This window comes from Drosophila serrata, unplaced genomic scaffold (assembly GCF_035046125.1).
Source record: "Drosophila serrata isolate PLE 108 unplaced genomic scaffold, ASM3504612v1 contig_382, whole genome shotgun sequence".
In the NCBI taxonomy this organism is placed as follows: Eukaryota; Metazoa; Arthropoda; class Insecta; order Diptera; family Drosophilidae; genus Drosophila; species Drosophila serrata.
The window spans coordinates 7,933,953-7,949,163 of NW_028257280.1; the positions used below are offsets into that span (position 1 = coordinate 7,933,953).

At 37.3% G+C, this 15,211-nt stretch overlaps 4 protein-coding genes across 4 annotated transcripts; 1 reads left to right on the forward strand and 3 right to left on the reverse strand.

Moving 5' to 3' along the window:
- Positions 1-1,966: 1,966 nt before the first annotated feature.
- LOC147642603 (uncharacterized) lies at positions 1,967-2,377 on the reverse strand. The gene has a single exon (XM_086840874.1). The coding sequence runs from the start codon at positions 2,375-2,377 to the stop codon at positions 2,036-2,038; it is 342 nt and encodes a 113-aa protein (XP_086697000.1). The 3' UTR covers positions 1,967-2,035.
- A 480-nt stretch (positions 2,378-2,857) lies between these two features.
- Positions 2,858-3,358, reverse strand: LOC110185797 (uncharacterized). Its single transcript, XM_020954804.2, has one exon. It carries the CDS (start codon positions 3,326-3,328, stop codon positions 2,951-2,953), a length of 378 nt encoding a protein of 125 aa, XP_020810463.2. The 5' UTR covers positions 3,329-3,358; the 3' UTR covers positions 2,858-2,950.
- Positions 3,359-6,427: 3,069 nt separating this feature from the next.
- On the reverse strand, positions 6,428-7,157 carry LOC110185983 (uncharacterized). The gene has a single exon (XM_020955010.2). The coding sequence runs from the start codon at positions 7,102-7,104 to the stop codon at positions 6,688-6,690; it is 417 nt and encodes a 138-aa protein (XP_020810669.2). The 5' UTR covers positions 7,105-7,157; the 3' UTR covers positions 6,428-6,687.
- A 5,575-nt stretch (positions 7,158-12,732) lies between these two features.
- LOC110185972 (uncharacterized) lies at positions 12,733-13,203 on the forward strand. The gene has a single exon (XM_020954998.2). It carries the CDS (start codon positions 12,733-12,735, stop codon positions 13,201-13,203), a length of 471 nt encoding a protein of 156 aa, XP_020810657.2.
- Positions 13,204-15,211: the final 2,008 nt, after the last annotated feature.

The window sequence follows — 15,211 nt, forward strand, 5'->3', positions numbered from 1 at the left end:
TCGTTGGGCTGCGAAACAGCGAACTGAAAGGACTCTTTCTTGAACTCTACCCCTCTCCCTTTTCATACGCACGCACGCACACAGCAATTTGGCCAGCTGCTGTTGTGGATCGTGCATATTTATGCTTATGGCCGCATCTTCTTCTGGCCAGGGCAGCGGATGGAGCGCTGATTTGGCCAACACACGCAGCTAACAAGCGATGACCAACCAACACAACCGACCCACAGACACGTCAACACCAAACAACGTCGTCATGCCATTTGGCAGTGGGTGAAGTTAGCGGTGGAGTTAAGAAATAAGGTGTACACTGGGGAAAATATTTATATTCCCTACTAATTAGAGAAAATGATTTCTAAATATTTAAAATTTGTATATAATTTTATTTTATTTATTAATTTTGAAAAATAATTAATTATTTAGTACCTTCTATAATCCTTTAGTAAATAAATATATGTACCCTTAAGGGTTTCCCATCATGTTCCTTTCTTTAAAAATAAATTAGTGCAGGAAAACTAAAAGAACTATTTAAATATTGAATAAAAACAGAAATTAATTTAAAAATAAGTAGTAATTAAGGAACACATTATTTTATAGTGTTGAAGCTCAAATCTAAACATGTCTTTTATTGTTTTCTATAAAGAAAACCTTCCTTCCATTTACAAATCCACATTCTTGACCTTTAATGTCTTTTAAATATTTTAAAAATATTCAATTAGTTCTTTCTATCCCTTAAATTCTGTAAAATTTTTAAGGCGTATTTTTAAGCCCTGGAACATTTTCTTATCTTATTTTACAATTAAATGCCGTCCCCTTGGCTATTTACTTCGTGTTAAATATTCTAAGAATAATTTTAAAATTAAAATCTATTTCTTCTTGTTTTCCCTTTAATTCACAGAAATTTATAAGTTTAATTTTTAGGTCCTGGATCATTTTTTAATCTTTCTATATTTCTGTCTGTATTCTAATTAAAAATTCACATCCTTGGCTTTTTATTTACTTTTCAAAAATTCTGAAAAATTAGTTTAAAATGGGAATTTACTAGTTTTTTGAAACACTTGAATTCTGTGCTATTTTCTAATATTATTTTTAAATCGTAGCAAATTTTCTTCGAGTGCTTAAGGCACCAGCTCAGGCAGAATGAGCTACGTCAAGTGAGTTCACAATTTTTGCGTGCTACCATTTTTCTTCCGCCTCTGTGTCAGCCGCGGGTTTCGTCTTTGTACGAACGCTGCACGGATTATCCTTGGCATGCAACGCCTTTATCCTGTTTTATTTGTGTTGTACTGGGGCCCACGCTCCTTCTGTTTTTCCCCAATGTTTTTTTTATTTTATTTTACCCGCTGATTTCGCTACTTAATTTTTTTTCCCCTTTTTTTTTGGTCTGCATCTGTCTGTCTCTAGGTCTGGGCGTACTGTCTGCCCTCTGTGTATCGTCTCGTTTCCGTTTCTGGCTGAGCTGATTGGGCGTATTTTGTTATTTTCATGTTGCTGCCGCCTGTCAGTCAAGCCAAACGAAGCCAGGAACGGAGCTCCTGCCCGTGGTCCTGGTCCTGGCTCTGAAATTTTACTCCCTGCCCTGGCACCCGCTCGTTTGTTCATTCGCTTTTTTCCCACGTAATTAAAACTTGAAACGCATATGAATTAGAAAATACAAAAAAATACAGCAAGTAAAAAAAAGAAACACAACTGAAAAACGGGAAAAAGAAAATCCGGGAAGGGAAAAGAAAGTAGAGAGCGAAATAAAATACGAGTACGCGACCCGGAATGGAGCCATTTGATGGTACAGAATGACATCCTGTTTCCCGCAGCCTGACATCGTTAACATCGCTGATTAAGTTTTCTTGTCCTGTGCTCCGTCTGCATGTCACTCAACGTGATTTGAAATGAAATTTTTATAATTTCAGCTTCACCCCAGGGCCAACTCCATGGCCCCCATCGTTGTCCTTAACCCTTTTTATCCACTGGATTTATTCTTGTTTTAATGTTTAACTTTATTAAGTCGACATTGTGCCCCAGAACAATATCTCCTCAGGACTTAGCGGCCATAGAAGCCGCCACCGAAGCCACCACCGAAGCCTCCTCCAATGACTCTGCGTTCTTGATAATATGGTCCATACGAATGGCCCAGGTAGGGTCCTCCACCATAAGGACCTCCATAATTGGGATAACCAAACGGTAGATAGGGACGACCTCCATAGGCTAGACCACCGCCAAAGAATCCTCCAATCTGACGACGTATCCGTTCCGCAGCATCATCTGTAGATTTTTCCTCTTCCGGGATGTGATGATGTTGATCCTGCTCCTTTGGATCTTCAGCCAGGATATTTCTTGCCAGCAGGATCACCACCAAAAATAACAGGCACGATAGAGCTTGCATCTTGATACGTTTTTGGTTAGGTTAATAATGTCTTTAGCCAACTTTGCGCTCTATTTATAAGAAATATCTGTAGAACTTAAGCACTTAACTTGTTTGGACAATTAGCTAAGGTAATTCTTTTTTGATTTATTAAAGAAGTTAGCTACGAAATTATTAAAATAAATTTAAATGGGCTTTGTAGCAGATCTCTCACTGAGAACAAATACTGTTTGCATTTATTACCTTTTAAAATAATCACCTCATAAAAGAATGTTATTTTTTGTTAAGTGCAGAATGAAGTCCTCTTCCGTCATATCTTTCACGGAGTGTAACATCTCAGTCAGGGAACTCCATTATATTTCGCAGCAGCTTCCGTCAGAACACAACGTAATGGATGGCTAAGCACCTGGCTTGAACATTTTTAAAGAGAAGCCGACCCCCTTTTCGAGCCTCCATTTAAATGAATGGAGATATTCATAAAAAAAAAGCCTGATTCAGCACTTGGTTGGGTAATTAGAGCAGCAGCTCGTGTTGATTTATTCGCAGCTAATCCAGGTCTGATCGTATCACATATGCACATTAAATGAATAACACTTAGCCGTAGAAGGGACCGCCGAAGAAGGGCGGCGGCGGCGGTGGGTAGAATCTACCGAAGCCACCACCGAAACCGGGTCGCCGGAACCCACCGTAGCCGCCGCCACAGCAGAATCCTCCCCTGCCACGGCCAAAGCCACCTCGGCCGAATCCGCCGCCGCCAAAGCCTCTCCGGCCGAAGCCAAATTGCCTGGCCAGGCGCACAGCCGGCATCTCCTGCTGCTCCGTTGCCTGATTTACATCCGCCAGAGTCAGTTGCTGTACATCCACATCCGGATCCGCCTCGGGTGCGGCCTGGGCGAAGGTAGTGGTCCCCAGCAGGACCAAAAGGCCGGCACTTAGCACTAATAGATTCAAGTGGTGGACGTGGCCGCGCATCGTTCCGCAGACTCGTTAACCTGACTAAAGTCGAGCCGATCCCCCGCCTAGGCTCTTTATATAGCTCAGAGCTCAAGTCTCCCCACGTTCCTGTTCTAAACGAGTTGTGTGTGTATATGCCGGCGACCTTAAACAATTAAATTTCCTGAGCATAATCAAATGGCGAAGAAAACCCCCGACATTCAAGAGCCCCCGGGCTGAAATTGTAAACAACAAACAACAGCAGCAGAAAAGGGGAAAAAATATAGAAAGAAAATAACAACATCATTTCTGCGCAGTGAGAACAACCTGTTCTTGTTTTCACCCACTCCATGACTAGCCTCTTGTTCGTCTATAATTATGTTCTACAAGGGAGTTAAGTCAATACCCTATCGAATTTTGTCTACCTGACGTAGGTAGTTTATAACAAAATCCAGTTTGTTTTGTACATTTAAACATTTCCATTAAGATAACAAATAGTTTCTATACTAAATTTTTCATTTCAATTAAGTATAAACAAACTATATAAAAACCAAGCTTGTTTAAATTTCAAATATATCATATTAAGAACAACTTTTTACATCCCCAATTATATATGAAAAATGAAAATAACTTTATAGTCCAGCTAGAGAACTATAATACACCATTAGAGTAGAAACTTATTTTATTGCAATAATAAAGTCGAATATGCCAACCAATTACCAACTTTTCTCTTTCAAAAGCTTTCAAGTGAATGACAGTCATACATTTTGAGCCCTTATGGGGGGGATTCAGCACTAGAAAACAAACTGGTTTCTCTGAATTCAAATTATGTGAAGTAGTCTACTTATTATTTATATTATATAAGCCATGACAGTTGACAGAAATATAGAATATATATTTTTATTTGAAAGATTCTGACATGCTCTTCCTAATACATAACATATGCATCAAATAAACAAATGTAAATACATAGTTAAATATTTATGTGGTAAAAATCTTAAATTATAAATAAAGTAGAAAAATCTGGATTTAATTAACTAAACTATAAATGATTCTTAAGGTTAAAAATTTAGGTATTTTAAAGTAATTCTCTATAGAATATTTTTTTGTATTAATCATCTTCGCCGGACTTTAAATGCTGACTCAAAATGAAAACAGAAAAAATAGTAAAAATAATGACATCAACCCAGGAGGGGGATTTATCGAGAAGTTCTAGAACGAAATACAATTTTTCAAGGGATTTTTTTATGGAATTAATTTCAATAGTTCTTGAAACCAAGAAGAATCCCAAAACAAATTCAAGAGTGTGAAATTTTATAAGATTGCCGTCACTGGAATGACGGGACTAGAAAATTTATAGCTTCTCTAATCCAATTATACATACACATTCATTTGGGTAATTTTATTTTGCCGGCATCTAATGCTCATTAAGAGATTTCGTAAGTACGGGCCGCATGTGAGTTGTTTACAATTCAGAGAAGCCGCCTAAAGCGCCCCGATACGTATTTATAAGCCATAAATAACGTGTAAACAAAAAGCTGCCACAAAACAACAAGTATACGGCCCGGTGGGAACCCCCTCTTTTTGGGACAAGGGGCTCGTCTCCCTTTTTGTGGCGACACCAGCAACAGCAACAAGAACAACAAAAACATCAGTGGTAGTAACAACATCGCGGCCAAATTATAAGGCTATAAAAGGCAATAAAAAAAACTTTGCGATATCAAATTACAACGCCCTCATAAAGTTATAAAAGTTTCAAGCGTATCCAAACACACAGCACGTTCCAACTTCCACATCCTGCGTCCTGAATCCCAGAATCTCAAGTCCCTTTGCCCCCTATCTCGATTTTCCCTTCTGGGGGCCGAGGCCTAATATTTTCAATAACAAATCAATCAGCTGCGGCTGCTGCCGCGACGGTCAACAAGGATAATCAGTTCGAACGGCTTTTTCCCACCCATTTCCAGAGAGGCTGCTGCCAGCTGCCATCTGCCGCGTGGGCGTTGCCCTTGGCTTGGTAGGATTGGGGCGGAATCCTGGCAAGTGGGCGGGTGTGTATCCGAAGGTGCCGTAGATTTATTGAGACACGATTTCGATAAGAACAGCCCCGCCAAAATGGCCAAAAAAAAAATAACACAGAATAAAGAATTCCCGAAACTTGGATGCTCTCTCAGTGCAGTAAGTTTGACATTTTAAATTATATTTCAAAATCTATTCCAAAACAAAGTTATATCTTTATTATAAACCACTTTAATTAGTAAAATAGTAAAGAGCTTCTTCCCACCAAGTAATTTGCTTAACATTTTACCATTTTCTTTCCGCTCAATCTATACAAAAATGTATTAAAAGGACCTAAAGGAAAAGACCTGTCCTTTCCCTGAGCAAAGTTCCAAGAGTTTACCCTGAAAGTGTAGACTAACAAAGCCTTTTTACAAGACTGCGTTCTAGTAACAAGAAATTTTTCACGAGCCACGAATAAAGAAAAAGAAGAACGAAATGAAAAAAGGGAGCGATGGTAGAGAAGAAAAAAGCGAAAACTTTTATCAATGTTGGCGTATGACCCTTGTATGAACGGTATAAGTGGGCGGGCGGGTGTCCTCTACGGCTAAGGTCAAGGGATAACAAAAGGCGTAAATTTAAAGCCAAGTTAATTTTTTAACAATAAAAGGGGCGCTTGTCAAAAGAGGAATTTTACAGCAAACGTTTAATCTTAAACGACTTTGCCCATGCCAACGAGATTGCCAAGTTGGATAACAGAGACGCGGGGCCACTGGCAGCAGCTTCCATTAAGTTTCAATGGATTGCTTTGTTATAAATAGGAAGGAACAATAAACAAAAAATCTAAGAAAGAAAGAAAGCAGCAGTTACGGAATTAAATGCTTACTCACAGAGAAAAAATGTAGAATAAGACTAGAGATAATATATAAACTGTTTCAGTTTGATTTAAAACATATAAAACTTGCCATAAAGTCCAGTTTTGGTTTTTTATATATTTAAACAGATCTCAAATAATTAAGAAATATATATTTTAGATCTGTAAATATCATTAAATTTAGGATAAAATAGAATGACTATAAAATATTTCATATTTGTTCTCAAAATCCTGAATATATCTTGGTTATTTTAATCCCCAAAAAATCAATCTATTTTCATAAGAAATACCACTGTTTCTCTATCTTTTTCAGTGCAGTTCCCCAACTAGATATTTAACTGGGGAGAAAATAACAGTGCCAATCATTGAAAGCAATGCAAATGACAAGGAAATTAAGTGAATCAAAGAACAGAGGCAATTGTATTTTGGGACTTAATTAGTACGTGCTTGATTGCACTTTGATTACACATTCTATTTCTAGTGAGTTAAGCTAAGTCAGTCACAGATGATTGCTATGGATGGTTGCTATTTAGCCTCGGTAGCCACCAGGACCTCCAAAGCCGCCACCTGGGCCACCAAAGCCGCCGCCTCCGAAGCCACCTCCTGGGCCACCGAAGCCACCAGGACCACCAAAGCCGCCGCCGGGTCCTCCAAAGCCACCGCCTCCGAATCCACCTCCAGGTCCACCTCCAAAACCACCTCCTGGTCCAAAGCCGCCTCCAGGTCGTCCGCCTCCAAAGCCACCATAGCCGCCTCCAGGTCGTCCGCCTCCAAAGCCTCCATAGCCTCCTCCTGGACCACCAAACTGACGAACCTGGCGTGTGGCTAAAGGTTCATGGACACCTGCATCCACATCTAGGAGCTGGGCAGCCGCATCATAGGTGGCCGCAGAGGAGCCAGCGACCAGGAGAATGGCCGCCAGCGAAAGGCAAACAAATGTGCGCATTTCGTTACTCGAATGGACTTGGGGAAAAACTTCTGCCACTAATCACTGGCAAAGTTTCGATGGATTCTATGAAGACTCGACTCTGCGACTGGCAATTTATATGATTCCAAATTTATCGACTGGCGGCTACTGAGGCTACTGAGAAATCGAATAAAAGTGGAAGTGGTTCGACGGGGCGGAACATCAAAGTTGTGAGTGTTTCGCCAACTGAAATGAATACTACGAGCAGAGCCGGCCGATTCATATTAACTGTCTGGCTAAGCGCTAGCCAACAATAACAAAAAACACAATGGCCAAGACAGTAGCTAGTATAGCCGTGGTCATAATAATAACCAAAACCTATTAGGCAACAGAAAATGGAGCACAAGACGAGGCAAAGTTTTTGGCAAACACCCCGGAGAGGAGGCTTCAAGCATCATGGGGGCCAAGTGGCCAGACAGATGGGCTTTCTTCACAGTACAGTGGGCTCGAAAATTATTTTCCAAGCTTAAATGGAAATTTATACACAATTTTTCAAAAAGAGTTTTGTTAAAACTTTAAAAACTTGGATACAAAATATTTAATACATTTTTTTAAGATTAAAAGTAGTATTATATCTTTGCTTTAATCCAGTTTCGTTTGCCCTTCACTATTTCCTATTTATATAATCCAAAATTGGATACACCCATAGTGCCCAGACTCTGGACAGCTATTCAAATGCGCAAAACATTCAAGTTTCTGGGCTAACACAACAAAACAGATCGATAGACAAGTGGCCAAGTGTTCATGGGAAGCACCATCTCGAGAGGGCATCATCTCCTTCATCTTTCAAATTTCAAAGCTTTTCGGGGGGACCGGAGTGGAGGTTTGATTCTCTGTTGTTTGTTTGACTTAATTAAAATCTTAGAGCAAACACAGTCAACGCAACTGGTTGTTATTCAAGTGTCATCAAAATCGTTGTCGTTTTCATTTCATGACTGACGCACTGACTCATCTTGCCAAGCTTATTAGCCAACTCAATGGTTAGCACACACCTAGATCGTGTCTGGTTGGTACTATATATTGGGTATATATAAACGCAGGCTATAAATAAATTAGTTATGGAGAATATAAGCTACCAGAGCAGGAGTAACTGGATTATATTGGACACAATGGGTTTAATTTAAGTTTGTTTTGCTATTGGGGAATTCTGTGGAATTTTAGATAAGTTATTGGAAACTTGTATATATTTATTAGAATTTATGTAACCATATAATCAATATTATTAGTGATCCATAAATTTATTAATAGCTAGGGAAACCCCTCTGAAAAACTAAAAAAAATTTATAATAATCTCCAACCCATTTTTAACCTCTTGTTAATCCATTGCTCGTTCCTGCTCATTTAGATGAGAAATCACAGAGTAAAGAGCAGCAAACTTTTAATTCAATTATTCACTCAAAGTGACCGTTGAACAAAATCAGAAACGACTCAAAACTTATTCATAAAACTGACTCGCCATCTGCCCTGTCATCCGTCAATTGACGGGGCCAGTTCTTCAGGAGCTAAAAGGCAAAGCAAATGACAAGACTGCCTACGTTTTTCACAACATTATAGTCATCTTTTCTAGGGAGAAGAGCGAAAACTTTGGCCTGAACTTTTAAAAGAAGTAACAAACAAAATGCAAGTAAGAAAATATTAAAAACTTTTTAAGGATGGCCTGGCAAAAAGGTAAAAGTAAAGCTGTCCACGACTAAACAGGTAACAAACATTGTATAATGGAATGTGATTATTTATAATATTTTTTTTTATGATGACATAAAGGTTCAAGTGGACATGCTTGACCTGATTACTACAGTACTTAATCATTTACAAGCCGCACTTTTAAAGTCATAAAAAAGGGAAGTTTTTCAATTATTTTAATCGATTTTAAGTTAGTCTTAACTACATTTACTATATTTATTTCAAGTGCTGATGAGGGAGAGTTTTTATTACCGTAAACAACTTTATTAGTATTTATTTCTACATTTACAGAAATATGTTAATATATATAACATAATTGTTAAAAATGTGTAAAGGGGTTTAATTATGATATTTATGTTGTCAGGCTTTTTTAAACTTTCAGGGTACTATAATTTTAGTCAAAAGCTTGCAAATCAGTGAAGGAATCATTTCCGACCCTATAAATTATATATATTCTTGATCAGTAGGAAAAGCCTAGTCGATCTAGCCATGTCCGAAGAAAAAAAAAATTTGAAAATTTTTTTCAAATATTTTTGGTTAAAAATTAACATTGTCAAAATGTCAAAATTTGAAAAATTTTAAATTTGCTTTAATTTTAAAACTCAAAATGTAGATTTCTTCGCCCTATAAAAACTAGCACAGAACAGCTTTCCGAATTGAAATAAAAGCATTTTTGGCTTAGTGATGAGTTTTATATTTTTCACTTTGTCGGAAATATTGTCATATAAATATAATATATCGATAAATATAAACTCAAAAAGTGGTATTATATTTTTATAAACATAGGTGTACGAATTCCAAAAAGCCAATAATTTCCAAAAATCATATCAATTTCTATTTACAAACCAAGTTTTAATCAATTGAGAATAAACCATTAAAAAATAAAAATACGACAAAATATTTAATTAAATCTTTAAAAGTGAGGAGTAAAATCGAAAATGTTAAATTCCAAATTAATACAAACCAATGATCCAATGGGTAATTGCAAGGATATACACACTTCGGCTGTTTGAAGTTAGCTTTCTTTGTTACATTTTATATTTTAAAATTATTTGGTTTTAAGTTAATGACACTCTATAATAATGTAGAAATTAATCATGTTAAATTTGTTGTATGAGTTACATTTTGTAAAGCCACAAAGAATCACTTTTTATCAGTTTATAAATACAAAACAAAAAAACAAGAATTGTATACAGAACTTGTTGACTAAAGTGCTGTTTATTTTATAGTTAAATTTTCAAGAGAACTCAGCTCAATTTAAGTAAATCATTAATTATAATTAAAATTCCACCTTAAAGGGCATGGAATCCATTATAACAGGAATAGCATTTTGGCACATAAACAACCGCGAGCGGGCAACAAAAAAATAATGAATTAGGTAGGTGGTAGCCCAGCCACCTGGACACCTGGCCAATGTAAATTAGTAATTTTACTAATCGCCAACCGGTTCGTTGGGCAAAAGAGTCGAAAGGGGGGACGGACTGTGTTTGCGTGGCCTCTCCATAGTTTCAAATTCCTGCTTTTACTTCCTGCTCCAGCTCCAGCTCCAGCTTCAGCTCCAGGTCCGACTCCAGGCTCCAGGTCCAACTCCTGGCCCCTCGGCTGATTATGACAATCATAGTCAAAATACTTTTTTTCCCTGGGTTGAGTTAAAAAATGGATTTTAATTTATGCCGCCGCTTCTAGGTCTTTTTGTGGCTCTGTTCCTCTTTCTCTCTCTCCATTGCAGTTGAGCGTTGTAAATTTATGCGGAAGTTTACGCCATCCACTGGATCTCTGAGGGAGTGGGTTGCAAAATGTGCATCATTTTGACGTTGACATCGTTAATTGACCCAGTTTCCTGGACTGGCTAAAAGCGTTTAAATTTGAATAAGCAAATTTGGGCAGCGAAATGGAGATTGAGGCTGGGAGAGTGAGAGAGATTTCGCAGTTTTGCATAAATGAATTAAAACGCCGCAGCTTTGGCCTTTTGGATTAGTCTGCGGATTTTGGCCGAAAAACACATGCGCCGAAAACCGCAATAAACCAATTGAGAGCCATTCAAGCCGGCAATAGAGCCATCGAGCATTGTTAATGGCCGTTCCGCGCGCTCATAAAACAAACAGGGAAGCCAAACACCAGCAAACAGGCAAACACAAGCAGGCCGGCCAAGCTGGCAAACTGGCAAACTGGCAAACTCACAAACTGGCAAACTGGCCAAAACTCAGCAAACAACAAGAGCAACAAACAAACTGCAATTCACACTTACGCACCCCTGGAAGTTGGAGGCGTCTGCCCAAAGTCTGTGAATGGGTGTGAGGTGTGGAGTATGGGTCTGGCAGTAGGCCTCCGCCCACTGGTCAATAGCATAACTAACCTTCAAATGAAATTAGCACATTTACACAGCTTACCTGACCGCAGCAGTAGAGCTGACATCAAAGCCAGTTTCAAGCCAACGGGCTTGGCAAATAAATTGAAGAAAATATGGCTTAAAGCGATTTAACAAAAGGTTGAACTTTCACAGAGAAGAAGAGAGAAGAAACTATGTAGAAGCCAAATAATTTCTTATGAATATTTCTTACTGTGAAAATATAATATGACATAAATCTTTTATTATTTTGTGGGTATTTTTTAAAGATGAAAGCATGGTAATGGAATATTACACTAGAAGAAACCCACTCCTCAAAGTTCATGCATTAATTTTCTAACCATTTTGGAAGTACATCTTTGTTATGCTAAAAAGAAAATAAAAATGTAGTGCTTTTTGTACTTTGAGCATTTTTTTTAGCAAGGAGACTCTTGAGCAAGGATCAATTAATCTGTGTACAAGAAATTCACAAAGGATTTAAATGTGGTGATTTACGTGGAAGCTTAAAACTGGTAAGTATCGGATATTGATGAGTAAAGTAACATATTATCTCATTTCTTAAAAAGCTAAGAAGAATGAGATATTTAAAAGGTTATAGTCTTGCTTCTATTGTTTGTCAAAAACTTTATTTATTTTCTAGCTTAAAGTAGAACTTTGTTAGATTTTAATGTTAATTAACAGAATAGTTAAAAGAAACGAATTAAAAAACAATAAAACAGGTATATTTTCGAAAAGCATAAGAAACCCTATATATACATATTTATTTTATTATTTAACGTTATGTTTATTATTTAAAAGGTTTTCTCATTCTAAAATGGCTGATAGTCTTTCTTCTTTTCTTTGTCAAAAACTTTATTTATTTTCTAGTTAATCAACAGAATAGTTAAGAGAAACCAATTAAAAACAATAAAATTGGTATCAACGAAAAACATAAGAAACCCTATATATACCTATTTATTTTATTTTTTAATGTTATGTTTATTGTTATTAAATTAATTAGGCCTTGCTAACCAGGACGCTTTCATGGTGTCCATGTCCAAGTCCTTGTTGTTTTTTGATTAATTTTAAACCATTTTATTTATTCACTTGTTGAAACCTCTTTTGGTGGTGGCGGCCAGCACTGAACAGGAGCTGGTGTTCGCCACAAAGTGAAATGTTTTGCTCTTTAAAACCGCCACTGGCTGCCATTCGATTTCATGAGCGCCACTTAGCGTGCGACGAAAAATACCCAGAGACCTGGCCATATGAATTGGCTTTTTGTTTCGTTTTTAGCAGAGGGCAATGGCTGTGGGTACTTCGTACTCGTACTCGCATATTTTAATAGTTTGTTTTATGGCATTTACATTAGCATCTAATTTTTGCTAACAAGCGGCTCGGTTCGGTCACAAAAAAATAAACAAACAGACGCCGCTCTCCGAAAGGGCGAAAACAAAAGTTTCTATTTTATGCGCAAAGTTCTAGGCTATAAAGACACCGGTCGAGAGTTGGCCAGGTCACAGTTGCCAACTTAAGCGAACGCGAACCACTGATAAAGTCAAGCGACCAGCAAAAGCAGTTCAAGGAGCAATAAGGATATAATAATGCGTAGCTGGTTTTTATTTGGATTATATGCGCTGCTAATCGCCGCAACAGTTGGCCAACCGCTGCACCAAAATGAGCCTGGAAAAATGGGCAAGGACTCTGGCTCTGGCTCTGGCTCTGAGCGGGGCGAGCGAGTGAGTCGCCAAATTGGCTATCCGTTTGTGGGTGGCTACGGCGGAGGATATTCAGGATACGGAGGCATTGGAGGCTATGGAGGCTATGGAGGCTATGGTGGCTATGGTGGCTATGGTGGCTATGGAGGATATGGCGGCATTGGAGGCTATGGCATACGCTCGCCGTATTATCCTTATGGCTCCAGCGGCCTGGGAGGACTTTCGGGCGGATATTATGGTCGTCCTTATGGTTATGGCTATGGCAGTGGCTATAATATTGGATATCCGGCCATTGGTGGCTTTGGCGCCACCGCTGGCGGCATTTACGGCGCTTCTCCACTTTCCCCGTTCATTTAAGTGGATTTACCAATACGAAAAAAAAACGACAAAAACTTTAAATAAAAACAATATAAATACTAAAAAAGTATAAGAACTATTTTATAAAGTAATCTAGTTGTGGTCAAACTGGGTTAGAGTGTATACAAACCAAAGTGAAAGCTGGTGAACTGAACAACTTAAATATAAAGTCAAGTTGGTGTGCTTAAGTGAAGCAATTTTTATTCTAAAAGTGAGAGTTTTTTAAATTAAGCAATAGGATTTTTGTTTTGTAAGATTTTGTAGGAAAAATTAATAATTATATTAAGGTGAAAACGTAACAATATATTTACAAAACTTTGGCTAAGAACATTAAGATTTGAAATAGAAAATAAAGTTAATTTGTGCTAAAAGTAGTGACAGGAATATCTTTACTTTACATTTTCTATTAATAATAATGAATTTCCATATCTATATCAAACTAGTTAAAATGAGACTTGAAACCTTCTTAGAAAGCTTCTATAGAAAAAAACTGAACCATTGGTTACGTTTCACTTTGATGGATCCACGGTTAGATAAGGTGTTTATTTGCTCAGTGCTTAGTGCTCCTTTGACGAGTCCAATTGCTGTGCAATTCACAACGATTATCGCTTTCATTCATTAAAATCTAGGATAGTCTACCTCATTATTTGCCCAGCTCAGTGGTAACACGAGAAGGGCTCATTCATTTACCTTTAGGTACCGTCCCCGGGAGAAGCTTAAGCAAATAGCAACCTTTGCTTTGAGGTGGACATCTAGCTGTGCTGGACTTTGCAGCAGACAGGAAGAGAGCTGGCTTTTTTTAGATTTTAATTGCCGATAGTGTAAGCACACTATTCCCACAGACACTCATTCTACACGAGCGGAGTGTCCGAGTGCCGTTTAATTGCTGTGTGCGAGTGTGTGACTTTTAAACGACTTTGGTTGCACATACGCCCCGTTGCACTCACAGCTCTTACTAAGAACTTGCTGTATTTCGCTCAGTGTAAGCAAACACACACGCACACAGAAAAACAAGCAACAGGATATCGAAGACAGGACTGTGTTCTTCTTCTCTAATAGGAGGGGAAATGTCCAATGCCCTAACAAGCTACATGAGCATGAATTATTATTTCAATTAACAGGGAAAAAGGGTAAAAAGACATGAAGAACTGCAGCAGGGCAATAAAGTCATCACCATATTTGCATGTTCACATGTGTCGGGGAATTCTTTAATAATTCACGCAGAAATGTCGTCAACTAATTGCAGTGCTTTGCATTCTACGCTTAACTCTCTAATTGATGTAATTAAACGTAAATTAATAATCATTTGCTCCTAATGACTTCTTGACATCTAAATATTTATTCAAGCGAAAGAGTCCAGTACTAAATTTGCTTTTGAAATGCATTTTGTAATAATTATAACCTTGAATAAATAAATTTAAATTATTTAAAAATCTCGAATAGGCTTTAATTAATTACCTACTTCTAAACCTAAACGACTTTATTTAAGCTTATTAAACAATAAGTGCCAGTAACAATATTTAGAGCCAAAATGCAATTTCTAAATCTCGTTATATTGCATTTTAAGGGCCAAGTTTATTCTAATTTTCCGCTAATTTGTTTTAATTTGTATACTCATTTCAATTTAACTCATTAAATGTTCCTCCATGCTGCAAAGTACAGAATAATTTGTGCAATTAAACAAATAAAAATCCTTTAAATATTTCGAATTTAAATTGCAAAATTGAATAATTAATTTCATTGGGAAAACAAATTAAAACAGAATTTAGAGCAGAGTTATATTTAATATTTTAGAGTTGTGAGTAAATATAGTATTTAAATATGGATTGAAATATTTTCTGTAGGTTGTTTTGGGTATAAAAACTATGATTAGTTAATAAGATTTTGCATATTTTAAGATATATATTTTTAAAACCACATTTCTGTGTAAAGCGTATCATCTAGCTTATATACCCTTATGTCCAGAAACTTGGAGCTTTTGAAAACTTGCCTTTGACAGTCCATTGAC

Coding starts and splice junctions, on each gene's coding strand:
- LOC147642603 (XM_086840874.1), bottom strand. CDS start 2,377: ATGCAAGCTCTATCGTGCCTGTTATTTTTGGTGGTGATCCTGCTGGCA.
- LOC110185797 (XM_020954804.2), bottom strand. CDS start 3,328: ATGCGCGGCCACGTCCACCACTTGAATCTATTAGTGCTAAGTGCCGGC.
- LOC110185983 (XM_020955010.2), bottom strand. CDS start 7,104: ATGCGCACATTTGTTTGCCTTTCGCTGGCGGCCATTCTCCTGGTCGCT.
- LOC110185972 (XM_020954998.2), top strand. CDS start 12,733: ATGCGTAGCTGGTTTTTATTTGGATTATATGCGCTGCTAATCGCCGCA.